General features: G+C 35.2%; 5 protein-coding genes and 1 pseudogene across 5 annotated transcripts; 2 read left to right on the top strand and 4 right to left on the bottom strand.

Annotated features, from left to right (window-relative positions):
- LOC104741022 (protein LAZ1 homolog 2) lies at nucleotides 2412-4310 on the top strand. The gene is made up of 7 exons (XM_010461781.2): nucleotides 2412-2610; nucleotides 2695-2751; nucleotides 2830-2938; nucleotides 3018-3190; nucleotides 3266-3354; nucleotides 3440-3689; nucleotides 3800-4310. Exons 1-7 carry the CDS (start codon nucleotides 2473-2475, stop codon nucleotides 4187-4189), a joined length of 1206 nt encoding a protein of 401 aa, XP_010460083.1. The 5' UTR covers nucleotides 2412-2472; the 3' UTR covers nucleotides 4190-4310.
- Nucleotides 5543-7346, top strand: LOC104741021 (protein WVD2-like 7). The gene is made up of 4 exons (XM_010461780.2): nucleotides 5543-5729; nucleotides 5963-6504; nucleotides 6597-6765; nucleotides 6845-7346. Exons 1-4 carry the CDS (start codon nucleotides 5685-5687, stop codon nucleotides 7160-7162), a joined length of 1074 nt encoding a protein of 357 aa, XP_010460082.1. The 5' UTR covers nucleotides 5543-5684; the 3' UTR covers nucleotides 7163-7346.
- Nucleotides 9460-10222, bottom strand: LOC104741020 (arp2/3 complex-activating protein rickA-like). The gene has a single exon (XM_010461779.1). The coding sequence runs from the start codon at nucleotides 10079-10081 to the stop codon at nucleotides 9596-9598; it is 486 nt and encodes a 161-aa protein (XP_010460081.1). The 5' UTR covers nucleotides 10082-10222; the 3' UTR covers nucleotides 9460-9595.
- LOC104741018 (leucine-rich repeat extensin-like protein 3) lies at nucleotides 12458-13415 on the bottom strand. Its single transcript, XM_010461778.2, has one exon. The coding sequence runs from the start codon at nucleotides 13192-13194 to the stop codon at nucleotides 12775-12777; it is 420 nt and encodes a 139-aa protein (XP_010460080.1). The 5' UTR covers nucleotides 13195-13415; the 3' UTR covers nucleotides 12458-12774.
- LOC104743475 lies at nucleotides 14697-15689 on the bottom strand (annotated as a pseudogene).
- Nucleotides 24262-27150, bottom strand: LOC104741017 (U-box domain-containing protein 11). Its single transcript, XM_010461777.2, has 4 exons — nucleotides 26712-27150; nucleotides 26050-26568; nucleotides 25284-25959; nucleotides 24262-24896 (listed from the first exon to the last, which is right to left on the bottom strand). The coding sequence occupies exons 1-4, from the start codon at nucleotides 26991-26993 to the stop codon at nucleotides 24526-24528; spliced, it is 1848 nt and encodes a 615-aa protein (XP_010460079.1). The 5' UTR covers nucleotides 26994-27150; the 3' UTR covers nucleotides 24262-24525.

Raw genomic sequence — 27849 nt, 5'->3', positions numbered from 1 at the left:
ATCTCAATGAGTAGTATAGGTGGAGGAGTTAAGTTTGATAAATTAATGGTTATATAAATAAAAAAAGTTGGATAAATCAATGAAATAAAAATGATTAGGATTGATATAGGGAATGGTGGTGTCCTCGTGTGCGTGGCTGCATTTTCTCGTGGTACACCACCATAAGTAATTACTGCTATTCTAATATACATCATTTTATGCTTTCTATTAGCAAAAAAAAAAGAGAGCAATGACAGGCGATGTGTGTCGGCGAAACTACGGACCACCGGTTCGAAATGTCCGACAAGCGAACTGTTGGTTAATGGGACTTTTACACTCTTTTTCCGTATTATATAATACATTTACACCCATGCCAACCCCATTCATCTTCGCTTGGTTAAAGCTTAAATTCCTCCAATCTTTTTTTTTTCTTTGTTGAAAACAAACAAATAAAAAAACATGAATAAAAAATTACCAAAAAGATTTTTAGATTTATGTCGATGTTTCTTTCACATGGGAATGTGTGTCCACACAAAGAAATACCATCGATGCCTTAAAGAAAAGCATAACAGTTTTTTTCACTCAAAAGTGTAAGTGTTGTTTTGTGTCACAACAAATCTGCCTCCGATTAATTGAACAGAAAACTTGTGATTCGCCTCTTTGTTATTGTAACAGCTCCAATTCTCCATCATCACATACATGATATTACGTCTGGAACTTTTCTTAAAAAAACCTTTAACAAAATAGAACGAATCATTTTTTCTCTCGGGTGAGGCGATTCCCCCAAAGCAACTTTTCCGGCCAAAACCTCTCCTTTTCAGATCACGGCCGGCGCTGGCTTCTCTGGCGTCGCCCCCCCCCTTTCCTGTTTTCCTTAGTTTTCAATTTTCTGTTTTTTTTTTTAATATAAACCAATAACATCGGCAAAGTGATTCCTATGGCTAGCCGATTCTTGTTATTGATTCAATATCTCATCGTCTTTCTCTCGTATGGAGAGTGTTTTCTTCCGATCAACAACCGGCATTGGAGTCGGAACAAGATCGGTGTCTTTCCGCCAAGGATAATTCTAGGCGGCTTCCTATGTTACAATTCCGATTCCTTTGGTCTCCAACACCATCGAGACCATGATCATATCTTCAATTTATCTAATTTGATAAAGGATTTTCAAACCCATATCTGGGATCCAGGAGGTTCAGTTTACAAAATTGAAGATGATGGAATACGATTATGGATTGGTCATATAAACGGAAGTCGTCTCATGGTTGTGTTGGAGATTGGTCACATAAACGGAAGTCGTCTTATGGTTGTGTCGGAGATTGGCTTTTTGGTTCCTCCGTGTTCAACGAGATTAATAATTCTCTACATTATCGGTGCTATTATTTTCCCCCTTTTGATCCTTATCTCCTTTAGTATTAGAGAAACGGTGTTAAAATTCAAAACTAGAGATATTAATCTCGGATTTGATGATGTAATAGCACTTTTCCAATCCGACCAAATTGTTGTTCCCGTTCATGTTTATATTGTTTGTGTGATGGAATTATGGTTGCCCCAGTTTGACCCCTGTTGGGTTGAGATGTCGAGTTTTTATGTGCTTTGGGCCAAATATTGGAGACAAGTTATGATTGGCATTGAGTAGATTTGGTGGATGAGAAATATATTGGTGACGATTAGATGAGAATCTATTAACACAAGAGGCTCGGGTACTTGGTTTGATACAATAAAACTATTTGTGGTTTTGTTGAAGAGATTTACAAAGACGTCGAAATATTCTAGAAAAACTGTGGTACGGACGTTTTGGTGCCACTATGTCTACAATACAGAATTAGTTTTGGGCACATTGGGTTTAATGTTACGTTTTGTGAAAAGATGTGTCAGCCAAAAGTTGCTGCATACAATTCGTAATAAAGAGAAATCAAATATGAAGCTGGACAATAACGGATCTTTTGATCGGTTAGCGAGTAAGGCTATTTTACGGAAAGCATCGTCAAAATCCATTCTGATGTATTTTTCTTAGTGTATGACACATACATCTATGTATGTAATAACTGTGTTACAATAATTCGGAATGTTTTTGTAAAACTCTTTTATTTTAATGAAATTTGTTTTCGCCGAAAAAAAAAAAAAACATGATATTACGTCTGTTACAAGTGATTGAACCGTTACTAAGTTTGGGCCTTCTAACCAATCCATTAAGGTTCACCAACCATGTTTTAACGAATACGTACATATGTTTTTCCCACGCTTTCGTAGACAACTTAGATACTTGGGCCCACATATGTTTTCTCAAAGTTATTTCATCCTCTACCAATTTCGACTGTATCAGACGGCGAGGAATACGTGTCAAAGAACGCAATTCTGGCATCTGCGAGAGTTAGCCACGTGGGCGTTACAACCTTCAAACAGTTAAGAAGAAAGCCAAAAAAAAAAGAACAGAAACAAAACGATAATGTTGTCTCATCTATATCAGAATGGGTGTAATGTGATTTTGATAGAATGAGAGTAACGGAGACAAATACGTACAGAGATTTACATTTTCCGTCTTTGATCATCGGAGGATCCTTCGCCGCCGTTGCCATTTGTGTCTCCGTTTTTTCTATCCTCCAACATCTCCGTTTCTACACCAATCCCGCTGTACGTACAAAACCAAATCTGTGTATAGCTTCAATTTACGTTGTATATATCTGCGTGACCGATTAGTTTTGAGTATAATTGTAGGAGCAAAAATGGATTGTTTCTGTTTTGTTTATGGTGCCAGTTTATGCAGCGGAATCCGTAAGCCTCTCCTTCCCCTTTATTCGGAGTTTGTGGATCTCTTAATTCTGTTTTTGATTAATCTGTTTTTGGTTATAGATAATTTCCTTGTCCAATTCCAAATTCTCGCTGCCTTGTGACATTTTGAGAAACTGCTATGAAGCTTTTGCTTTGTATTCCTTTGGAAGCTACTTGGTTGCATGTCTCGGTAAGCTACTGTCTCTCTCTTTACGTTATCTATTTATTTTTTTTGCATCTTTAAACCAAGATGCAATGTGAATGTTCAGGCGGTGAAAGAAGAGTTGTTGAATTCCTCGAAAATGAATCAAAGAAACCATTGTTAGAAAGAGGAGACAATGAGAGAAAAAAGAAGAAGAATTCATTTTGGAAATTCTTGTGTGATCCATATGTCTTGGGACGTGAGCTCTTTGTGATAGAGAAGTTTGGTCTTGTCCAGTATGTAAGTCAAGTGAATTTGTGTTTTTTTTAAAACCCAATTGTGTGTTTTTGAAGTTTTTTGTGATATTTGTCTTAGATGATCCTCAAAACCTTTTGTGCCTTCTTGACATTTTTGTTGGAGCTTCTTGGTGTCTATGGTGATGGTGAATTCAAATGGTATTACGGGTATGTGAACTACTATATCATCTTTTTTTTTTTTCATCAGATGGAAATTAGACAAGTGATAATGAGTCTTTGATTTAATTTGTAGATACCCATACATAGTGGTGGTGCTAAACTTCAGCCAGATGTGGGCTCTGTTTTGCTTGGTGCAGTTCTATAACGTGACTCATGAACGGCTTAAAGAAATAAAACCGTTGGCTAAGTTCATTAGCTTTAAGGCTATTGTGTTTGCCACTTGGTGGCAAGGCTTCGGGATCGCGTTGCTTTGTTATTATGGTATACTCCCAAAAGAAGGAAGATTCCAAAACGGGTTACAAGATTTCCTTATTTGCATTGAGGTAACTAATAGCCCCTCCGACAAAATTTGCATATGCTATATGAGATCCTTAAAAAAAAAAAATCATGTTTCTAAGAATTCTACTACTTGTTGGTGTACGTACATTGGCAGATGGCGATTGCAGCTGTGGCTCATATCTTTGTTTTCCCAGCTGAACCTTACCACTACATTCCTATATCAGAGTGTGGTAAAATCACATCCGAAACGAGCAAGACGGAAGTGAAACTAGACGAAGGTGGTCTTGTGGAGAAGACAGAGACTCATGTTGAAGCTTCTGGCACAAGCATTAAGGAGAGTGTACAGGACATAGTTATTGACGGTGGTCAACACGTCGTAAAAGATGTGGTTCTTACGATAAACCAAGCAATGGGACCGGTGGAGAAGGGTGTAACAAAGATCCAGGATACAATTCATCAGAAGCTTTTGGATTCGGACGGTAAAGAAGAAACAGAAGTGACTGAAGAAGTGACCGTTGAGACTTCGGTGCCGCCAAAAGAGTGATTGTTGAGATTTGCTCTTTGTTGTAGTTTTGTTTCATAATTCTCTTTTAGCAATTTTTATCTTTTGTAAAAGATAGTACTTTTGCCCATAATTTATTTTTACCGGGAGCATACTAGAATATAAAATAAATAATAAATAGTATACAATATTGTAGTGGCTGGGGCGTCATCATTAGCGTTTACTTACACAATGAAGAGACTACTCGATATTTACTAAATTATACTAACCGCGTACAAGTTACGATCATGTGTGTTTAAATGAATTCAAATTGATACCTATAGCCCGAATGTTACATATATTAATATATACCATGCACCATGTTCATGATGAATACATTTTATCTTTAACACATGATATTACGTCTAACGATTAGACATACATTTCTGCTGGACCCTAAAAATCTTCAATAAATATATCTACCTTAATATGCATAACTCACATTTTTTTGTAAATCAATCTCATATTTGGTATATTAAATTTCAATGGACTTCCACAAAAGAGAAGAGTCTCGTAGTGAGAATCATATGTAAATGAGCTAAATATGGTATATATACGACTTATTCCTGCAACCGCGGGAGAAGTCACATGCAATTGCCATGCTAAGGTCTATTACCAAAAACGACATTTCTTATTAATGATATCACATGCTTGGATTGTGAGGTCTCAATTATTATGTTCCTTTAGCTTGTTCACTCTCCATGGTATTGGTATATGACCTAATCCTAAATGGTTTTACATGTTCAATTTTTTCAAAATCATCTTTTAAAAATTTATTTTTATCGAACCTCTACTCTATATATATGTGTATCAATCTAAAGGTCATGTAGAATTAGTACTAATCTGACCAATATCGATATCTCAATCTCGTGTATAAATATATTTATATATACGACCGACACATACTGGTTTGTATTGCTAATATAATCATGTCACTCAAATTCAAATGGACATTAATAATGGTTGTTCGGAAAAATAATGTCATGTTTATACATCAAGCAGATTTAATAAAATTATCGGTTGGATTTGGCAACACTTGAACATGTCGAAAGCGTGTAGTAATTACCCACGTGGATGTAGTAATTACGTTCCGCGTAGTAATTATCCATAAGATCAATGATCGTACAATGATCCAGCGGTTACGAATAATCGTAGATCACATTCGAAACTCTCGGCCGTCGATCATAGCCATCCGAATTAAAAGGCCGTGATAATGGAGAACGTGAGAGGCGTCCGTTCGAGAACAAGACAAAAACAACTAAAGAAGAGAAAGTGCATGTGACATTGACATGACATGAACATGATTTATTTGATTAGTCAGCTTTCTTCTCCAAATCTGAATTTTTCGTTTTTTATTTAGAGACTTCTCTTGTCCAAGTTCCTCATTCGTGCTCCAAAGTTAGTTCTTCGTCAAATTGCGTATATCATACTCTCTGTTTCACATCCTCTTTGTTTCAAAAAAATACAGAATCTTTTAGCCTTAGGTTAACTAGATTATATGATGGCGGGAGAGGTTCAAGAGCCGTTTAACCTAAGCCGTTTGGTAAGTTAAGCAACTTTACTCTTCTTCTCGTTCAACTTGTATTTTTGGTTCGTCGTACTACAATGTGAAATCTAGGCCACCGCTAACCCTATTTATGAGTTAAGTTAAGTACGTTGAATTTTTCTTCTTGCATTTTGCAAAAATATATTATGAAAAGCTGATATGTTTTACATATCTCATAATTGTGTTTAAAAGAATATAAACTTTAATTAATTTTCGAATGGACGATACAGGAGAATTCTATCCACTCGGGATCAGTATCATTTGGAAGATTCGAGAAAGAATCTTTATCATGGGAGAGGAGATCATCCTTTTCTCACAATAGATATCTTGAAGAGGCAGAGAGATTCTCTAAACCTGGCTCTGTTACTCAGATGAGAGCTCATTTCGAGGCGCATTTCAAGAAGAAAGGGATTAGGTTTCCGAATCCTGTTGAAGCTCAGACATGGGGAGAAGAAGTTGTTCATCATCAAACTTGTGCTGAGAAAGATGATAATTTGTGGGAGAACACGAGTCAGTTCGGTGATTCTTGTGTGAGTTTTGATGGTGATGATAATACTTCTCTATCTGTTGCTTTGGAGAAAATTAATATCAGTCGCAATGAGGATGACAATGAAACAATCTCATCTTCCTCTGCAACTAGATCGAAGCCTTTGAGAAATGTCCACAAAACTGTTCCTTGTTCAACGATCAAAGTTTCTACGAAGAAGCATGATGGTGTCCTAACAAAGGGAGCTTCTCCAAGTTGTAATACTAAAACCATTGACACTAAGAGGTATCATTATAACTTACTTTTCAATGTAACTTTTTATGTCTTTTGTGAATCACCACTCACTCTTTAAGGGTCTATTTGGTTTTGAATGGCAGACAAAAGGAATTGAAGCCTAAGAGGATTGTTAAAACTGTTGCATCTCAAGCTCCAACAACATCAAAGAAAACTGAGAGCCTAACTCCTTTGGTGGCTACAAGAGAAAAGAGAACAACTACTAGTGGTTTCAGTTTCAGAAGTAATGAACGAGCTGAGAAGAGGAAAGAGGTATACATGGATAACTTATTCTCTGTTTTTTTTCACTCTGTTCCAATTTCAGTTTTGATGAAACTGTCTGATGCTTTAGGAAAAGGTAAAATCCGTAGTAGTGCCTAAGGATCATAACTTTAAAGCAAGACCATTGCCTAAAAGTACACAAGCTAGACCTCAACACACGTCAACAAGTCAGGCAAAGGCAAAAGCAAGAGATGATCACTCATCTACAGCTAGTTGTGATCGGTCAGTGATTAATGGAATTGCCAAGAGTAAGCTCAACATTAAAAAACACAAGGCGGATATACATATGATTCAAAGGCCAAAGACCAGCAGCGATCTGAGCTCCAGAAGCAACTCGATCCGAAGGAGTTTAGTGGTTAGGCTTTCTCCGGTTGAGGTTGCTTTGTGAGCAATTCACCAACTCTGCTTGTTCTTTAGATTCTGTAGTTAGTACAATGCCCTCAATTGTTTATTTTGCGTTTGTGTTTGTGTATTTGTGTTTTTATGTTATAGAAATCATTATAACAAAGAACCGCAAATACGAATAAGCAATGTAACCTTATGTTAGAATTATCTTTCCACTAATAAATTTCTAAACGCATAAACGCATATCTTATATAATAAGTAGAGAGTCTTCCAAAAATTTTCAGATTGACACATGTGGCATGAGAGCTTGACACCTGTCCAAAATTAATTAAAACCATATATAGTAATAAACTAATACATGTGTCTTTATCTTTAAATTTAAGTACACTAATATGTAATTTAGCTAAACAAATACATATTAAAATAAGAGGTTTAAATAATTTAAATAAGGCATAGCACATGAAACTTGAGAATTTGTATTAAAATTAATTTGTAGATATTTTATATTTTTATATTTAAAGAGGTTCAAATGATTTAAATAAGGCATAGCACATGAAACTTGAGAATTTGTATTAAAATTTTATACACAAATATATTTTTAATAAACTAACAAAATGCTAACATGACAACAAAAAAGAGATGGTATAACACTTGAGAGTCTATTTTGTTTGTTATAAAAACACATATATAAAAGTATTTTGCTTATGTTTTGTTTATATTTCACATATATTTTGCTTATTTTCTTGTTAGTTTTTCTATTTTTTTTTTAAATATATGTAAGATGTTACATAAATGCATATCAAACAATTAAATCAAATCTGATCACGTGTATATATATATATATATATATATATAATTCTATTATAATCGCAAATCAATAAAAATTTATAAACAACTAAAAATACATCATCTACAATCTATCTAATTACTAATGTACTATCTGAACTTTGTTGAGGGTGGCTTCTTTTTAGATGTGTAAATAAGCATACACTGTCAATCGTTTTGACAATTTTTACAATGTTAAAAAGTACTTATTTTATATGTACAAATAGTATTCGTATACACAATATTTTTACAAATTAAATAACTTAAATTCAAATATTATGACCTCTGTTTTTCTTAAAACATTAAAATTAGTTTTGATTTCAAATAATTTAAATCGAGCCACCCTACATATCCTTTTCATATTCTGCTTACATGAGTTTCCACGTAATAAAAGAGAGAATCTAATACTATTAGGGGGTGTTATGTAAAGAAGGTTTTTAATAGATTTTAAAATATTAGTAGATTTCAGAGTCTAGTGGTTTTGCAAATGCATTGGACGTGGATTTGGTTGTCATTAGTAGATTTGGATGTCATTACTGATGGTTCTGAAAATCATTAGTCATTCCTAGTAGACTTTTTTATTTTGAAGGTAAATAAAAAAAATATAACTTATACATAAATTATGTTGTGAATTAAAACCAAATTATATAAACTAAACTGTTAAAACCTTACGTTACATTACAAATTATTAAAACCTTACGTTAGAAAGTAAATACTTAGTTTAATTTTAGTGGTTCATAACAACGTAATATTATGAAGCGAATACCAACATATAAAATTTTATACGATAAGTACTTAGTTTAAATTCATAACAAAATAAATACTTAGTGGTTTAACGAGTGGAATTAGGTGGCTAATTTAGTGGCATCAAATTCGTGAAGAAGGTTCAACAAGTGGAAGGATAGAGAATTGTAATCAAAACAGAGAATCTAAAAAAAATATAAATACATATATAAAATATAGTATAATATTTGTAGGATAAAATCTATAACAAACTTCTATCAAATACGGTGGTCACTATTTGTTACAAAATTAAAGATTTTAATTAAGTTCAAAATATTTAAAGATTTGATATAAAGACGATGATGACGAAATCACTGGAAGACGTACTCATGAGAAGTTTTAGAGAAATGAAATACTTCAAAAAATTAATAGGATTGTGTTTGTTCGTATTGAATCTAAAATCTATTAAAATCTAAAGTGAAACAAAATCCATTGGAAATAAAATAACATCAATTTTACGAGTGATTTAAAATTATTTAACAAATGTTTAATCCAATAACAGCAAATTTTATTGTATTTTAAAAAATATGTAATTGAATAAGACTGGATTTTGAAATACCCCAACTTGTCCACTCGTTAACCTCCATATTGTTGTCCACTATCTATGAAGTCACCCACGAGAAGTGACGTTATTGAAATTGTTCGTGCTTATCCTAATTCAAGGATCGCGACAAGTAATTATATGATGTAACTTTTAAAATGCATTTAGATATATCTCACCGTATGAAAGAGTAATAATAAAAGAAATATTGTACTACGGATAAATCAACAATTTTCATTTTTTTCTTTCGGAGTAGTATATCCTAAAGTATTACAATATTTCTTACACAAAACATACGAAAAAACTTCCACAAGAATTACATACGAACTAAGTTATAAACAAAATGTTACCGAGCTCTCCAACCAACTCAAGAGTTACCACGGCTACGATCCTCACCGTCAATTTCCCTGGAACCGCCAATAGTGAAGAGGACGACGTTTGATCCGTTTGGTGAGGAGGTTTTCTGAAGTAGTAAGGGAAGTACGGCAAGATAGCGTCTGGCGGTGGAGGACCATAGATGCTGCTGCCACTACCGTCTCCGCCACCGTAAGGTGGTGAAGGGTAGTTTGGTACATTCCCGGCCGGAGGAGAGTAATTTGGTAAATTCCCACCTGGAGAAGGGTAGTTAACGGCTGGAGGAGGATATGGTGGTGGTTGAGTTACGGAGGGTGTGGAGGAGCCACCACCAATAGGTGGCGTTGGGTAACAAGGGTAAGGACACGGCGTCTCGGATATGGTCAAGTAAGGGAAGTAAAGAAGAGAAAAGATGAAGAATAAGCTCAAGAGGGGAAGGCCATGATCGTTTGTGTTCATTTTTATTTTTGTTATGTTTTACCTTTCTTGATGAAAGAATTGTTCTTTATTTGAATGACATAAAGGAAGTAAATTAAGAGATAAGTTTTTTGGAAAAAGCTTAGTTGGAAGGTGTGGACTCTAGCCTGAAGACACTTGTCTTGTGAATTATTGGAGTTAATGGTTTGCTTAGTATTCTTCTTCCTTAATCACATTAATTATTGACATTAACTTGTCGCTTATTATTCGATGTTAGTCCGTCTTAATCTTCGTTTGTCTTCTGTTAATTGTGGATTAATTAACATCGAACTAGTTTAGACGTTCTTAAGCATATGTTTTAATTTTGTAAAGTACTTGATTTAAGGTTAGATAAATTTGACCGTATCTTACAACACTTTATTTTTTTTTTGTCGAAGATCTTACAACACTATGTGCAATGTAATTTTCTTGGATCTTGGTTTGATTATACTGATAGAAATAGGCTTTTCGGCGTTCTTTGTACACTGTACCTATGTTTCGGTAGATTATTCGTCAATTATATAGACCCATATAATAGTTTCGACGAACATGCATGCTTTGCTAATAAAATGAGAGAAATATACAGCAATCATTTTATAAAATAATAGAAGCCACTTTTGTTAAACGACAAAATTTAGATGAATATTATACACTTCAACCACTAAAATTACCTAATTATGTCCTCTAAAGAAACTAATTCGTCATAGATGCTTAAAGTGGTCGATAGATGATGTATAGTATTGTAAGCTTCCCACAGAAAGATGGATACATTCTTGATTCTAAGTTCTAACATCTGTTTCCAGAAGCCTTGTTGATGCTTCAAGTAAAATGCTCTCATTAATAAATAATTAAATATATATGTTTTTGTCTACCTCACATTATAAGAAAATGTTACCTGTGATTATAATTTTGAGGACAAATTGTGAGGATATCTGTAAAGGGCTTGACGTTGAGTGATCTTGAAGGTTGTAAAGGTACATTAGCTATTTCATTTTCCCGAGGTACTAGTAGATAGCATCGATAACTAACCCTTGTAAGTTAAAAATAATTAAGTCTAAAGTAACTTTTTTGTTTCAAACCTAAAGTCATAAATTGACAATTTGCAACAAGAAAAATATATTTTAATTTTAAATTATATTTATGTGAAAGGGAAAGAGTACCATATTGAAGACCGAAAATAGGAAAATAAAGTAATGGGCAAAATGGAAAAATGTATAGACAGTGCGGTAGTTAATAGCTACCAAACTCGCGACTTTCCACTTGACGAAATAAGTCGAAAGTGATAATGACGATCTCAGACGTTTAAGTAGAAGTAAAACCATTTAGCCAGATATGTGTATAATGTATACCAAGGTTATATAAAGGAGTTTGTGTTTTGTTGCCTTTTTGAGACAATAAAAGCATAATGTGACTGTACATAGTGCAGCACAGTTATCTCATACCTCATAAAGTCCATAACAATTGCAGCCGAAAAAAAAATGAGCTACTGGTTAGGCAAATCTAATATTTTTTTTATTTTCTTTTCATTTTGCTTTCAAAGGCAAGATAAATGAAAAGATTGGTATTAGATTTTAGGTTAAAATTATATTAATTTTATCAGGTCTATACCGTCTATTAGTATGATGCGATATGTATTATTAGTAAAGCGTTGAAGAACAGAAAAAGAAGAAGATAAAAAACTAACAAACGTAGGTGAGGAGGAGATGGGGATTTGGTAGAAAAATATAAGCGTTAGGCAAAAACAGATTCACATGTCATGTCTGAGGTCGGCTTTGCGGGACCTATTTTTGTTGAAACCCAAGTTGATCTTCATCTCTTTCTCTTTGCATCCACACGTGTCCTTTTTACCTTTTCACATCGGCAGGTGTCTTTTTCCACCTCATTCTTTACAGAAATTACTATTCAAAATACAGTCTAAAGCATATTTATTTGGTATAATTTTCAGTTTTAGTTCACATCCAAGTATACATTTTTATTTTCAAAATAATTTAGATTTTAGGTCGCTTTTTGTATAATATGAAGTTCCATCACGGCATCACCCAATTACTTTCTACGTAAATTATGGTTCTATGTAAAATGAGTTATTCTAGATTAGTTTGGATCAGATTGGATTAATTTGTCCAAATTAAACATCTCTTAAACTACTGATTATAATAGTTTATCAACTCATCAATTCTCTCTAGTTTATTAACTTCATATACAATTTTTTTTCCCCAGCTCATATCATTTAAAAGCTAGAAAGAACAAAATATTTTCGAAAATAATTAGCCTTTTTAACTTTATATTCTTGTATCTCTTTTTTCCCCCTTTCGGAAAAAACTATCTTTACATTTATTAAGAACAATTTGCTTTTCTATAAAAATTGTTCCGCACAAAGAAAACTTTTCAATTTCGAGAATCAATTCAATGGCAAGTTGAACAGAGAACATATCCCATAAAGAGAATAAATGTCTTGACTTTACATATTTCCCTGAACATAATTTTTGGTCTACGTACCTTATTAATTTGGTTTTAAAAAAAACCATTAGAAAATTTTGGATATAGGAAAAATATGATGAAACACATATGATCCTAGCTAGTAAAAATTATTAACCAACGATCAATAACGTTCTTTAAACAACTAATTAAAAAAAAGTATGTGACAACAACATACCAACCGCAGATCTTCAAATATTTCTTCTCCGATCATGTTAATTTCAAAGAATCAAGAACCCCATAATTCCAAGCGCTATCAAACCTGAGAGCTTCACCACCGTAAAGCTTTTTCCGGCGGCCGCTCCGAACTGCTCATCGACGGGGTATAGATTTCCCGGCGGACCCGTGATGTACAAGAAATTAGCCGGTGGTGGAGGTGGACAGTTGGGACTGACTTTCTTCGGCGGAGGAGGTGGGAGAGCCGGCGGAGGAGGACACGCAGGTGGTGGCGGAGACGGTGGTGGAGGGGACGGCGGAGGAGGGTTTTGGATGCAGCTTGGTGAACACTTGATGGGATCGACCTCGTCTAGCTTTCTTTCCGATGATGGTGAAGCGTTGATGAGTGTTGGACACGTCAGCAACGTGATCAACATCACCGAGAATATGACGACGGATCCCCGGCGGTGAGAATTTCCCGACATGTTGTGATTGGCGAGTTGTTTTTCTTTGTAAATGATCAAAGAAAGAAATTAACAAAAGGAGAGTTTTGTATATATGGAGATTTGAGATTAAAAGAGTTGAAAAGTTGAAGAGGAGACGTGAAAATGAGAGGTGATGATGAATGCGTTCTCGTTACGTAAGCTAAGTTGAGTGCATGGGAGTCGTAGACTTATTAAATAGTGTATATCATTTTCTGTAAGCTTCTAGTCTTTTTTTTTTGGTTTGTTTAACCCAATTATATAATTGAATAAAGTATATACTATAGTCTGAAATCAAATGATAAATTAGGAACACGGTTAGTTAAGGAGTACTCGTCGGTCCACTAAGTGATCGTATTTTTTCATGTGAGGTGGAGCCCTCATGAACTATTTTGGTTTTCCTCGTCAATAAATTTTTCCTTGGTCGGAATTATTAATTATCGATTAAATCCCACCGTCGTATACCAAAACAAAAGCATAAAACTATACTGTACATGTTTTTAAGATACAAATTTCTTAATTAGTATCTTTGTTATCTAGAGTTAGCGTTAAATTTGATGTACTAAATGGTTTTTCTTGAAAAAAATATGTTAAATTAATGCTTAATTTTGATATATAAAAAAGTTAAAGGGGTATATAATCGTATTAGTATATATGAAAAAGGAGAGTATAATCGTATATATGCGCGAGTGCGTGTAGTTGCTTAATGCGTAAGTGAGTGCTTTTTAAAAAGGAACATTGCTTTAGTTGTTCATCAATTTACATAGATGAGAAAGTATTAAAGAGAAGGAAAAAAAAAGAATTAAAAGCTTTCGTATGATTGAAGAATAATTTGAGACAGAAAATTTTAACAGCGTCGACAATTTTATTAAAAAAATATGTAACCAAGAAAAAGGTTGTGGTGGCCATAGAACATGCGAAAGGAGAATCTGAGTCCGTATTGGTCTAAATTATTAATTATAAAATTCAGTAATCATACAAAATAATGCATTATTATTTAGATGCCGGTTCAACCTTAATGGGCCTAATGAAGATGGCCACAACTTTTAGCATCAGTAACCGTGATGCTCAATGGTGGCTAACGTCATGAAGGTAAAAAATTATGTAGCCTTCCATGTCAAAATCCCGACCTTTCTGCTTATACATTTTTGATGATTCCAACATATTTATGTATTGCAATTTTCATTGCCTGGATACGTTTTCATGTCATTCAACTACCACACATACAAGCTCCTTCTAAAGTTACAATATCAAGAAATCATGGAAAACGTAAATGAAGAGGAAATTGATGAGTGCATGCCTATAATTATTGGCTACTGTCTATTAGCCTAACCTTTCTCTTCCAAGGATGAAGCTCTATTCTTCAACTTTAAGTATAGATACAAAAAGTGCAGTTAACTTGTCAACTTGATACTATATCGTTTGTGAAAACAACGTACTTGTTAATTATATTTATGTTTCCAAATACATGATGCTCTCAATATCATCCGGAAAAATTGTTACAATTATATTACACCTCGTCCTCTTGAATAAATTAAACTAACTAGTGGCATTGTATCAATCCTTTGAGCTATCTCATTCCTCTCTAAATCATAAATGAACTTACGTGGGGGTCGATCCTGAGAGTAACTTACCTTTGACAACCAAAGCTCACCACTCCGACTAGTGCCAGTTATCGCTAACCGATCTCCATAGAGGAGGGGTTTCATCTGAAAATCAGGCAAAACAAAAGTCTTTCTGTCCGACCATTGACTCTTTCCGGCATCTTCAAGAAACCAAACATCCAAAATGCCATCACGAAAGAAACCCAAAGATCGAAAGACAGACACTTTTCCTTTGTAGTTCATGAGATTTCTGCCAGACAAGTCCTTCCAAACGATGCAAGCATTGATGGGTAATTCAATCAAACTAAACTCTTCAGAAGTCAAGTTAAAACTCATAACGACACATTTATTTGCATCATTCCAAGCTCTATAATACAAAACACCGTTAACGGTGATAACCTCATAACAGCAAGAATGAAAAGGGCGATGAGGAATGTGGCATTGAGCCTTTTTCCACCCAGCTCCAGCTCCAAGAACCAACACCTGATGCTCGGATCTCATTACTCTTTCTTCTTCGTAGGTCACGTGCCAAACCGTGCTAAGCACTTTGTATTCATCATTAACAGGATCATGTCCAAAAAAGAACAACACCTTTTCAAAAAATTTCCCTTCCTTTAAGACGGGCAATTCCACAAGCTGCCTTGTGTTGAGGTTACAAATCCGCACTCTTCTCCCATTTTTGAAACACAACAAGCCACGAACAGAGCTCACCAAGCGGCCACCTCCTAATGTCTGAATGGCCAGATCTTTGTCGACTACAGAGACAGATGTGTCCGAGTAATCATGATTGATGACGTGAGCAACGCATACTCGCCATGTGTCTCGCTACCCATACAATACGAGAGAAAACGTCTTCGTGGTGAGGGTTTGAGGAACCGGTTGGTCAAGTACCGAGATGTGATAAGTGAGAGCCAGATCTTTGAGACGCACTACATACGAACCTCTCTTATACAAACGTAAGTTACTAAAAATCTAAATCACATATTCGTATTTATCCACGGCCCTATAGAATATAATTCGGCAACTAACAAAATATGTATCCTTATTTATTCGGCAACTGAATAGTTCAGCTACTTTTACCAAGAAAAAGAATGTAGCTTCGCTTCTACTACTATTTTTTTTTTTACGCAAACCGATTCATTAATCAATTATTCTCCTAAAATTGAGCTCATATGCACATAATTATTGGCTTCATGAAGATTCATTCATCACCTATATCATTCTCCTAAAACTGGGCTTCAAGAAACTAGCTAAGCATATATTTATCCACAACAGACATTTATATGGTTTTCTTCGATTTTTATTTTATTTTTGAGTATATGTGGCAACATAAGTTATTTTAAATATTGGGAATCTGGGAAGACTGGCTGGATCATCATCTGCTTTATTTATCCCTGTCGAAAATTGTAACCAAGACCATACAGAGAAGTAAACATGAAAAACATACGCATGAAACACGTAAAAATCTTTATTCAACCGTTCAACATTTTTTCTAAAAATTATAATTTAATAATAAAAAATTATTTTTATAGTTCTTTTAAAAAGTTATTTTGTTTAAGATAATTCTTATTTTTAATATTGCAATTTTTCGGTAAATCTATATATATTTTTGAGAATTTGTTAGAAATATTTTTCTTTTCAATAATACCTTTTCTGAATATTTCTATTTTTATCTTTTTTTACATAGTTAAAATATGTTAAGTTAATTTTTTGAATTTTTTTAGGTTTGAATTCTCTATTTTACGTTTAGATTATAGTTGTGAGCAGTTGGTGTATTATTTGTTGTTTAGGGCTTACAATTTAGTAATTTTATATATAGAAAATGGGTATTATGCAATCGAGTTATGTTGCCCGAAGTGTGAGCGATTGTGCTGTGGTGTGCGCCCTTATTCTCGTACTGATTTTTCTGAGAATGAAGAAGAAGGATCCAAGAGGCTGTGTAAACCTTGTCGCGGTGCAAATTCAGAAGGACAGCGCTACGACTTGCCTTCTTCATTGGCAACTGATACGACTCGGGTTGAAAATCTTGCTTTTAGGTACAGTTCGACTTCGATTTCTTTAGAAAATTTCGTAACAAGGTTCCGCTTTCTTGCATTGCAAGTCAATCTTTTGTGTGTTATATCGATGATGGTGTGTATTCTTTTTGTTGCTAATTTTAGATGGTAAAAGCATGGCAAAGCGTAATTTTGTTTTATTTCTCTCATGTAATAGCAGTGATGAGTGTAACACCCCGATTTCTTAACTCTAAGTGGACCGGTTTGTTTTGTTATTAAGACTAGCCCTTAAGACCTAAGTTGATCAAAACGACAAGGTTATATGTGTATTGTGTGTGTGCTCGTGGATACAAAGATATGTATACGCATCTATAGCCGTCGCTGTTTTTACAAAAGGGAAGGGATCTTGAGCAAAACCCTAAGTCAATAAGAGTGAGATTATTGTAGCCGTCGTGGTCTTCTACTGTTGTCGTGAGTCTCGTGGAGGAGAAGCATAGATAAACTTCTGTTGTTCTCGTTGGTCTCCATCGTTCCCGTCGGTCACCACCGATCACCACCGTTGGTCAGTCAACCATCGTCTTTCACCGGAGGTGTCACCCGCTGACACCGGAGCAGCCGTAGCCCATCGTCGAGGCCATTATAGGTAAGGAAACCTAGATTTGTTTTATAACTTGGGCTGGAAGTTACCGACTGTTGTAGACCTAATCCTTGATCTGTTGCTTGCTTCTGATGTATGTTACCAAGCCATGAGGAAGTGACCACCGTGAGCTGAACTGTCACGTTGAGCCATCGTGGAGCGGATCCGTCAAGTGTAACGCGGATAAAAGGTAAACGGCAAGCTTCACTTGTGACGTTGTTGTGTGGTTGTTTCGATTATTAAATCAAGGACTATAGCCAAACTAAACCGATGGATTAAACCGAAGCTTATCTCTATGGGAACGTGAGGTTGATTGGTGTTGTTTATTAAACTGAATTATGAAATGGACTGTGGTGCTTAGTGTTTATTGTGAAGAAGAATTGGAATTATGGTGTTGTGCGATTAGTGTTAATTGTGATTATCAAACCAAAGTAATATGTGGTCACGTGAACTGGTCTCGTGGAATTATTAAATTATTGGATTTGGTTTGGTTTAATTACTAAGCTAGATCTAATTAATTTATTAGAATGATACCCAGTCAATTTAAATGGAGACATCGGTTTGGGTTGGTTTAATGGATTATTGTCATCTAAACCATTGCAGATTGATGATTAATGTTGAAGCCGGTTTTCTCTTTATGCTAGTTCTAAGGATTCAATCCAATGGCTAAGGTGAGGGTGGTATTTGCAGATAACAGTAACCTCTTCCTTATATACTCTTCGATAGTTGCTGAGTATAGGCTCAAGAAATGTTTGTTAACTGAATGTGTTTGCGTAGATTCGTGTGTGTGGTAAGTAGGTTGTTAGTAACATGATTTGATGTTATGATTTGATGTTATGAGTTAACGTATATATTATATTATAAATATAATTATGAACATACATGAGAATGAGATGAGAATGAGAAAGGAAAAGATACTTGAGGAGTTGGACTGTAATGGACCAACGGGTTCATTGCAGGTCATAAACAGCTGACGAGGGGAAGAATCGAGTTATTAGTCGTGGTCTTCTAAGAAAGGGGGTTTGGGAGCCAGAAAAAGTGTTAATGGCCAAACCTATAAGGAACGTAAAACTTCTCAAATAATATAAAGAAAAACAGAAATGTTTTAATGTGGTAGTTGCCACAAAGTACATAAAATAATATCGAAGTTATTGATGAAAAATAAGTTGTTTGTTTGATTGATAGACCAACTGAATCTATGCTAAGTAATGGTTGTTGATTATATTTGGAACGTGATTACTGTATGTCCAGTGGACAGAGTTTGATCTCCTCACTGAGTAAACTTGTTTACTCACCCCTTTCTTTCCCTTTTCCCCCAGGTTAGTAAGTTTCAAGAGTTGAAGTATGAAGTTTGATCGTTGGTGATTTTTAAAGAAAGTAACGTTTTTGGCCAGACCGGATGGATTACATGTTGTTCCGTCTTTTGCGACGGTACGGGTGTTACAATGAGTGTGTTGATTCATTCATTTATGGCTTATTCAAGCAAACTTTTTTCATCTTAAATTCATGTCAAAACTTTGTGTTTTATGTTTGTGCTGTTATTGCAGGGATGAGAATTATGTGGCTCATGTCAGACAATCACTTGATTTTGTGAACACTGAATCTCTTTGAGATCATCCGGTGTTGAACCGCCAAGTGGACTACTTTAATGAAGAAGAAGACCAACATATAGAATACTCTGCTAACGAGTTTTCACACGCTCGAGTTCACCCTGTTAAAGCTATGGCAAAGGACCAGCTTCGATCTGTTGTTGCAGGGTTATTAGCATCAGACAATAGGGGACTGGCTGGACATTGATACTAGTTTGGCATGGAAAGCTACCAAATATATTCAGCCAGATACTAGCTACGGAAGCATGGATCCTAGAACCTACGTGAATGTAAAATGTGTTGACTCAGGAAACCTAAATCAGAGGTACTCTACTTCTTAAAACCCCTTTCAAATCTCTCTTTTGATAAAATTGTTAATAGTATATTGTTATTACACTGCCTTCATTAAGGGAATCGTCTGTAGCAAGAACATCAACAACAACAAAATGAATTTTGAGCAGCAAACACCCAAGTTAATGATTTTAGCTGAGTCTGTCAAACAAGAGCGTAGCTTACCAATTAAGTTTCTTTAAAGATTTACTCCCAGAGGTAAGTTCTTTGCTGTTACCTATGGACGATGACTAAAAGTCTCTGAATAATTAGTGGATCGATATTCAGTGTTGTTTTTTTTTGTCTTGAACAGGAACAAGCTCTTGTGAAAATGATAAAAAGAACACTTGGCTTCACTGCAACCTGACATTCTACTGGTGGAAAAAGTGTAACTTCTTACGTCCAGGAATATCTACGTCCTGAAATTCCTGTGGGGGTTGCATGAAGAGGTCACTGCTGGAACATATATCCCGTTGCACTGGCGCTCAAATTTGTTTTGTGGGGAATAGTAATTCCACTGCTAAACTAGGCATGTGTAAGCGCTTCCGAACAGAAAAAAAGTTATTGAACATCAAGAAGCTAACAGTCAAGTGAGAGAAGCATCAAAGACGTTAATGTACTTTGAAAACTGTACTAAACTTGAAATCTTAATAGGAAATTTGAATTCTATACTAAATTTTTTTAAGTCTTTGAAATGTATCTTATGTATTGCACTAAATGACAATTTTGTCTTCAATTACAAATTATTAAAAATAAATACAATTTAATTAAGTTAATTCATAAAAAAAATTCTTTTAAAAACATTGTGTAAAGTGTAAACTAAATATTTAGAATTTTGCTAATTTATTTTTTGAAAATGATGAATTGATTTATTATATATAATATTAATCAGTAACTAAAAGATTTAATTAAGATAAAATAAATAAAATCTGCCCTAATTAATAATTAATTAAACGTTAAAATATAAACATAAAATAATTAAATTAATTTATGTTAGAAAAAATATTTTAAAAAATCACTGTTTATAAATTAGATATTGAAAAAATTAGATAATGATGAAATTGTTTATTATAGATAATATTAATCAATAACGAAAATTAAAATTCAGAAAAAAATAAAAATGAGATTTTATAAAACATAAACAATACAAAAAGGACAAAATCAAATTAGTGGCAGTCAAATAAAATTTTATTTAAAATTTTGAAGAATCACACTTAACAGTTTACCAAAACAAGAATTTCGTAGAATCACAATACAATCTCTAAATGCAGTTTCCAATAAAATAGAGATTTTAGTTAACTGTTAAATAACATTTATTTATAAATTAATTTAAAATTTTAATTCTATTGTTATTAAATCTTCAAGACCGTGGATCACGATCCAATAATCTGTTACTTAATTGTGATTAAAAATCTGATATTATCTTTATTACACAAAAATTAAAATAAAATTAATTAGAATTATTCTTTTATGATTTATGTTTAGTAAATACTTTAGATAACAATAGTTTTAAATAAATATATAAATCACTAATAATTCTTCAAATTTTCTCATTTAATAAAAAAAGTTTTGAAAAAAAATTATATATTTTAATTTATTTTGATAATTGTTTGAGCAAAAGTAACCGGCTCGTGAGACTCTATGGAAAACAAGAAATCTAGACAGAAAAATATCTGTTTATTGATCAAGATGTTGATAACAAGTACAATAAATAAGTCACAACTAATGAACTAGAACCTTAATCTTGTTCTTAAGTCGGTTGTTGTGGTTTTGCTAAGCGTCTTTTATTTGCTCCTTATTTTTGTGTCCTTCTTCCTTTGAGAGATCGTTCATTTATAAGGTTCATGAACCCTAATTCCTTGTAGGAACTGCCTTTTTCTTTTCCTTTTTTCTTTGAAGAAAAGGAGAAGGAAAAAAGAGACGAAAAAAAAAAACTTCCTATTTTATTAATGAATAGTTTCCAATTGTTTGTCGGTTGTTTGTTCTCCAAGGTAAAGGATTGGACTTCTTGTATATGTCGGTAGGCCTTTTTTACAGGTTGTTTATGATCTTTGGAGGTTGTCTAGAACCTTCCATCGAATGAACCGGTCCTCTTAACAACCGGTTAAATATCATTAATAACTTTTTAGCTCTTTCAGACAACCGGTCACATGATTTAACAACTGTTACTGGTTAGTCGATGAATTATTTTTATCCAACAATAATTATCAAGTTTAATAAAATAATAAAAAATTGTGAGCTTTTAGAAAATAATTATCCTGGTAGCTGTATATCATACGCTCTCAGTTCTAGAGATTATAAAGGATTGACTTCTAGCAGGGATGATACCAAGTCGGCACACTTCACCATCAGATACGTTTATAGGAAACTTAACATCATGGTGCAATGTTATTTTGCAAGTGAATTTGAGATGCTGAGGAAACGACTTTTAAGAGAAGAGGACTTCGTGACCTCTCTGGAGCATTGTAAGGAATGGAAAGCTCAAGGGGGAAAGAGCCAGTCTTATTTCTCAAAAAGTGAAGATGGGAAACTTATTGTAAAGCAGGTGGTGAAGACAGATCGAGCTACTTTTCTTCAAGAGGAAGTTTGCTGAAGAGTATTTTGCTTATACTACGGAGAGATTCAAGTCTCGAAACTCTACATGCTTGGCAAACGTTCTTGGAATTTTTCAGGTTCTTAACAAACATGAGTCTTTTTCTTTGGAATTTTTGACCCTATAGCTATGATTGACTCATTTGCTTTCCACAGGTCTCTGTTAAAGGCTGTAAAGAGACCAATCGTTACTACATGGTCATGAAAAATCTCTTTTACAATAAGAATATCTCAAAAGTGTATGATCTGAAGGGATCACAGCGGTCAAGGTTCAATTCAAACACCTCTGGACGAAACAAAGTTCTGCTCGACTCGAACTTACTGAAGGAAGACTTCATCTTCGTTGAAAAAAATGCCAAGAGACGCATGTTGAGGGCCATTTGGAATGATAACTGCTTCTTATCGGTAAGTAAATAAACAAACCCTCCTTTAGATGCGTATTGTCATGTGGAAATAACACTATACTAACACTGGTCATGTTGAAATAACATTAAATCTGATGTGTAGAGGGTTAAGGTAATGGACTATTCTCTTCTAGTCGGACTGGACGAGGAACGCAAAGAGCTTGTCGTTGGTATCGTAGACTATTTGAGAGAATACACGTTCCGCGGAAAAGTAGAGTCAACGGTGAAAGCTTCAGGTGTACTTGGTGGTGAACGAGAACTTCCAACTGTAATCCCACCTGAAAAGTACAAAAAGAGGTTCAGAAAGGCTATTTGTAGATATTTTGTTTCCCTTCATCCTTGATCCATTGATGTAGAGATTGTTCTGTGTTTTTTTCTTGTTTCTTTCTGAACTCTCATCTCTCACAGTATGTTTTTCGTTTTCATGTAAGCAGCAGATTCATTTAGAGAGTTTCATTGTATCATTATGGTATTGAATCTTGATGATCAACTTATGTGTTAATCTATCAATATGTCATCGTAACCGTATTAGACCGGATATTTTACTATATGTTCAAAAGATTAAATATTATTTATGTAGACAAAATTTCACCGATTCTAACCCATCAAAACGGCTCAACTCAGGATGACACTTGTGTGAGTTTTACGAGGGTTCGAGGAATGGGTACAACCTTGATCCTTCATTGCGGCTTAAAATTGAGGTAATATAAATTACTTCTTTTAAAAATTTGTGTTTATATTGATAAAAAAGGGAAAAAAAATTCATTTTTCCCTTTTGTATATTTTGTACCTACTAACCAAACTAATATTGCCTACATTTTTGTGGCAGTAATTATAATTTAGTTAAGTATTGATAAAAAAGGGAAAAAAGCAAAAGAACTAAAAACGTGGCTTGAGAACAAAAATATTTTGATGTTTTGAAGTTCTTCTACAAGAAAGTTCTTCAAATTTATACCATGCAGTTTATTGTTTTACATGAACCAAACCACTTAGAATGTTGTAAGAGATAGAGTGTTTATGATCTTTTCAGATGAATTAGAGTTCTCTTTATTCCGTATCGACAACTTGTGAGTTGTGACTTTGGAAGTATATCTTCATGTTTACGTCATTACACTGATTTCCTCTTTGTTATTTGTTATCGAGAGATGACATAAAGAGGCAGCATTACATTCCCGATGATCTCACTTGAATAGTGTCTGAAGCAAACTATTAATACTCTTATTTATGGTAAGGTGCAACATGATGTTGCTTAAATATTAAAATCAGACAATGTCATTGGAATGCCCAAGTTGTTGTGACGCTCAAAGTGTTTGGTTCTGATCCGCAAATGCTTCGCTGCTTGTCCGTTGACCTTCACCTTACTGGTGTCTACAGCTGACTTTTCTGATTTCTTTCTTCCCAAGCTAACTATCACCTATTGGAAATGGCGGGATTTATGGGTGGTTGAAGGTGATAATTGAACCATTTTGTAAACAACAACTCAAATCAATGAAAAGACTAACATGACTCACTTAGTCACTTCGCTTTAATTTCAGTCTTGAAGGATCTTTCAAACAACCCCGAAAATTATAATTTTCATTTCAATCATTGAATGAATTCGGAATCTGTCATTTTCTAACTTGATGGAGCATTATGTGAAATACCAGAATATATTATACGGTAATGTTATTTGAAAGAATTTGATACCTCCAGCGAAGAAAATGGACTCTTCAGGTAATTACGCCGGTTTATAAGGACATGTGGCCCTTTAGATTCCTACAAAGCAAGTGTAATATTTGACATTTTAACGAATAATGTAGCGAATCAATTATTTCCATCTTATTTGTAACTGTTGCGTGACTTTTAAGGAACTTTGATCAGAAGAGTAACCAATTCACATGAACCGATTCCGTGAAGTAATAAAATTTTGAGAGTTAAAACAAAAGGATCAATTCAGTGCTTATTCATTCATCTCCAATATTTTATTACAAATGTAACAAATAAATACACAGCGAGCAAAACAGAGTTCGATTTTCGAACACCCCTTTCGGCTCACCATCTCCAAATTCGATTCCACAAATGGAATTAGCATCCAGAAAAAATAAAAATCAAATCAATTGAACAAGAATATTAACAGAATTTAATAAACTCAATAAAAATGAGAGCTTGATGAACCTTTATGTTTTTTGTCAGAAAACTAATTATTTATTGGCATGCTTTACGGAGAAGCTCTAACAAAGATACCGCTTTCCTTTTGCCTCTCTCTGTCCCATTGTTCGATAGATCCATCAATGGTACAACCGCGCCAAGTCTACCGATAGTGATCAGTTTCTCGGTGTCTCTCTTACACAGCGAAAGCAATATCGCTGCTGCATTCTCTCGGTTTCTAGTTTGATCCGTTTGGAGAATACCTATCAATGCGGGCAGAGTATTCGCTTTCACTATGGCGGATTTCGCGTCTAGGTTACTTGCAAGGACCGAGAGTATTGTCAAAGCCTCATCAACCATCCTGTGGCTGCTCGAGTCACTTAGCATCTTAACCAATGCAGTTACTATTCCGGCTCTAACTGCTCGACCTTTATTTCCCTGATAAATGCAGAGATTGAACAATGCCGTGGCTGCATCTTTCTTCCCTCTCGGGGTCCCGTTCTCGAGCAGATCCACTAAGGCAGGTATCGCACCNACAACCGCACCGAGTCTACCGATAGTGATCAGTTTCTCGGTGTCTCTCTTACACAGGGAAAGCAATATCGCTGCTGCGTTCTCTCGGTTTCTAGTTTGATCCGTTTGGAGAATACCTATCAATGCGGGCAGAGTATTCGCTTTCACTATGGCGGATTTCGCGTCTAGGTTACTTGCAAGGACCGAGAGTATTGTCAAAGCCTCATCAACCATCCTGTGGCTGCTCGAGTCACTTAACATCTTAACCAATGCAGTTACTATTCCGGCTCTAACTGCTCGACCTTTGTTTCCCTGATAAATGCAGAGATTGAACAATGCCGTGGCTGCATCTTTCTTCCCTCTCGGGGTCCCGTTCTCGAGCAGGTCCACTAAGGCAGGTATCGCACCAGATCCGCCTATTAAGATCTTGTTCTCATCAGCTAACGAAAGGCTAAAGAGTGTAGCAGCTGCGTTTTCTCTTGCTTCCATGGTTCCGGCTCTAAGCACTTGAACGATTGAGGTGACTGCACCCGCAAACATTATCAGCTCTTTATTGTTTTCATATATAGAGAGGTTGAGAACGCATGTGATTGCGTTTTCCTGTGTTGCAACGTCCTCTGAGGTTAAAAGATTCACTAAAACAGGGATCGCTCCTGCTTCTGCTATCAGAATGCGATTGTCAGTGCTTCTTTTTGATAAAGACCTGATTTCAGAAACCGCATTCCTCCGATCCTCTGTGGACCGGCTTGAGAGTCTCTGAACCAATGCCCTGATAACCGACATGTCTCCACGGTTTTTTGACCTGCCATTGATGTAACCTCCGGGTTGCTCAATGTTGTGTTCAGTGCACCACCGAGAGATGAGGCTTCTGAGAACATAGTTTGGCGTAAGCGTAAAGTTTTCGAGTTTCTGCTGAGTCTTTGGACAAGTTAGATTCCCACAGTCGATCCATCTCTGTATGTACGCCCTCTCGTAAGTCTGCCATTGTAGAGAGACAACATCAATAACCAATCAACAGACAGTAAAAAAAAAAAATCATAAAATGTGCTACAGATCTTAAAGTCATACCTGTCCTGTGGCCACAATAACAGGATCCTTCATCAGCTCCAAAGACACAGGACAAAGGAAATCAACCGGAATCGTGAGTTTATCAGATTTCGTCGATTCATCAGTGTTCTTGGTAACCATTTTGTCTAATCTATCAGTATCAGCATCCTTGGATAGATAATAAGCCAAGGAAATGGAAGAGCTTCTCCTTAGAGGAGGCGAATCTTGCTTCTCCTCCTCCTCAGCAAAATGAAGTGTTTCTGAAACGCTCTCAAGCTTTTCCTCAGCTTTGATCTTCACAATACTGCTAAAACCATCTCTCTCCATCATTGGCTCACATAGAACACTAGAGAAATTGGTTGAGTTCAATGATCCATATCTCTGCATTGCTCTCCTCAACTGTGATCTCGCTAGTTCAACTTGTTCTCCAACTTCGTCAGAGATGTCATAAAGATCATATGGAAGATTGCTCAACGCTTTCTCAAGCTTCCATGTAACGCATTGGAACTGGAATGAGATTCTCTTGGCAGCAGCACCATCCTAAACCAAACAAAATCAAAACACTTTCAGCTAAACCGGAGATAACCGTACTATATAATCAACGGTCTAACTACATTTTAACTAACCCAGCAATTCTATTTAGCAACTATGATTTTGAATCTGGGAATTTGATTGGTGCTTACAGAGGAGTCGCGAGCTTGGAAACGAGCTGTGGAGAGAAGACGCTTGGCGGCTTGAAGCCCGGCAACAAGATCAGACCACCAATCATTATTATCCGACGAAGAAGAAGCGGCGGAATCGATCGGAGTTGAGTCTCTAATCTCCTCAACCAAATGCGTCAAGAGAGAGACTCGGCGGGTGAGATCCGCGCAATCCTTTTTGAACACGCCGGCGTTGAGTGGAGTCTCGACGATATCGGCGATTATGTCGAGTAGAGAGGCGGGTGAGACGATTCCTCCGGCCATTACGCCGATCAAACTCCGTCGATCGGGAAAAAAAAAAGGAATAAAAAGAAGCTTTGGGATTCGCTACTCACTCAGGAAACGAGAGACGTTGCTTTTATTTATCCACGCGACCAATTTTGTCAAGAGAGAGAGAGGTCGCTGTTATGGCACCGTTTTGCAAAGGACCTACGTCTTGGTCCACTTTTTTTTTTTTTTTTTTTTCACAAATAAAAATAAAATATATATTGATTAAACTTGATCATTACAAAAGGAGCTGCTCGGCCATAGTGGCTTTAAAACAGAGTCAGTGTAATATTGACAATCTATACAATCATATCTAGCTAATGCATGTGTCACCCTATTACAATCTCTCTTTGTGAAAGTGAATGAAAAATGTTTTAGTTTGGAAGACTAAGTTCTTATGTCATGAATAAAATTTGTTAAAGAGACATCCACAATTTGGTCATTAACTAATTTTATTAAAGTTTCACAGTCTCCTTCAAAAACGATTGCCTGATAGCCTCGAATCCATGTATGTTGTATCGCAGTGAACAATCCTTTTGTTTCTGCTTCTAAAGGAGATCAGACATTTTGTAGTCTAGTCGCACCCCACACTAGTGATTCACCTTCATGGTTCCTAAAAATTTATCCTCCAGTAGCCTGATGGGTGTGATGATCGTAGCTCGCATCAAAATTGCATTTAAGGGTCGGATGAGTTGGAGGTAGCCACGATGTTATATTCGTACGTGTAGTAGTCAATGGTGAAGATGTATTTTGTAAATTGTTTATCCATTCTTTTGTATCTGACTTCGACTGTAAAACTGTTTTTGATGCGCTCTCTCGATAATTATTGAAAACTTGGTTGTTTCTTGCTTTC

This window comes from Camelina sativa, chromosome 14 (assembly GCF_000633955.1).
Source record: "Camelina sativa cultivar DH55 chromosome 14, Cs, whole genome shotgun sequence".
Classification (NCBI taxonomy): domain Eukaryota; kingdom Viridiplantae; phylum Streptophyta; class Magnoliopsida; order Brassicales; family Brassicaceae; genus Camelina; species Camelina sativa.
The sequence above is the reverse complement of the archived record's forward strand: the minus strand, read 5'-3'. Positions and strand labels throughout refer to the sequence as shown.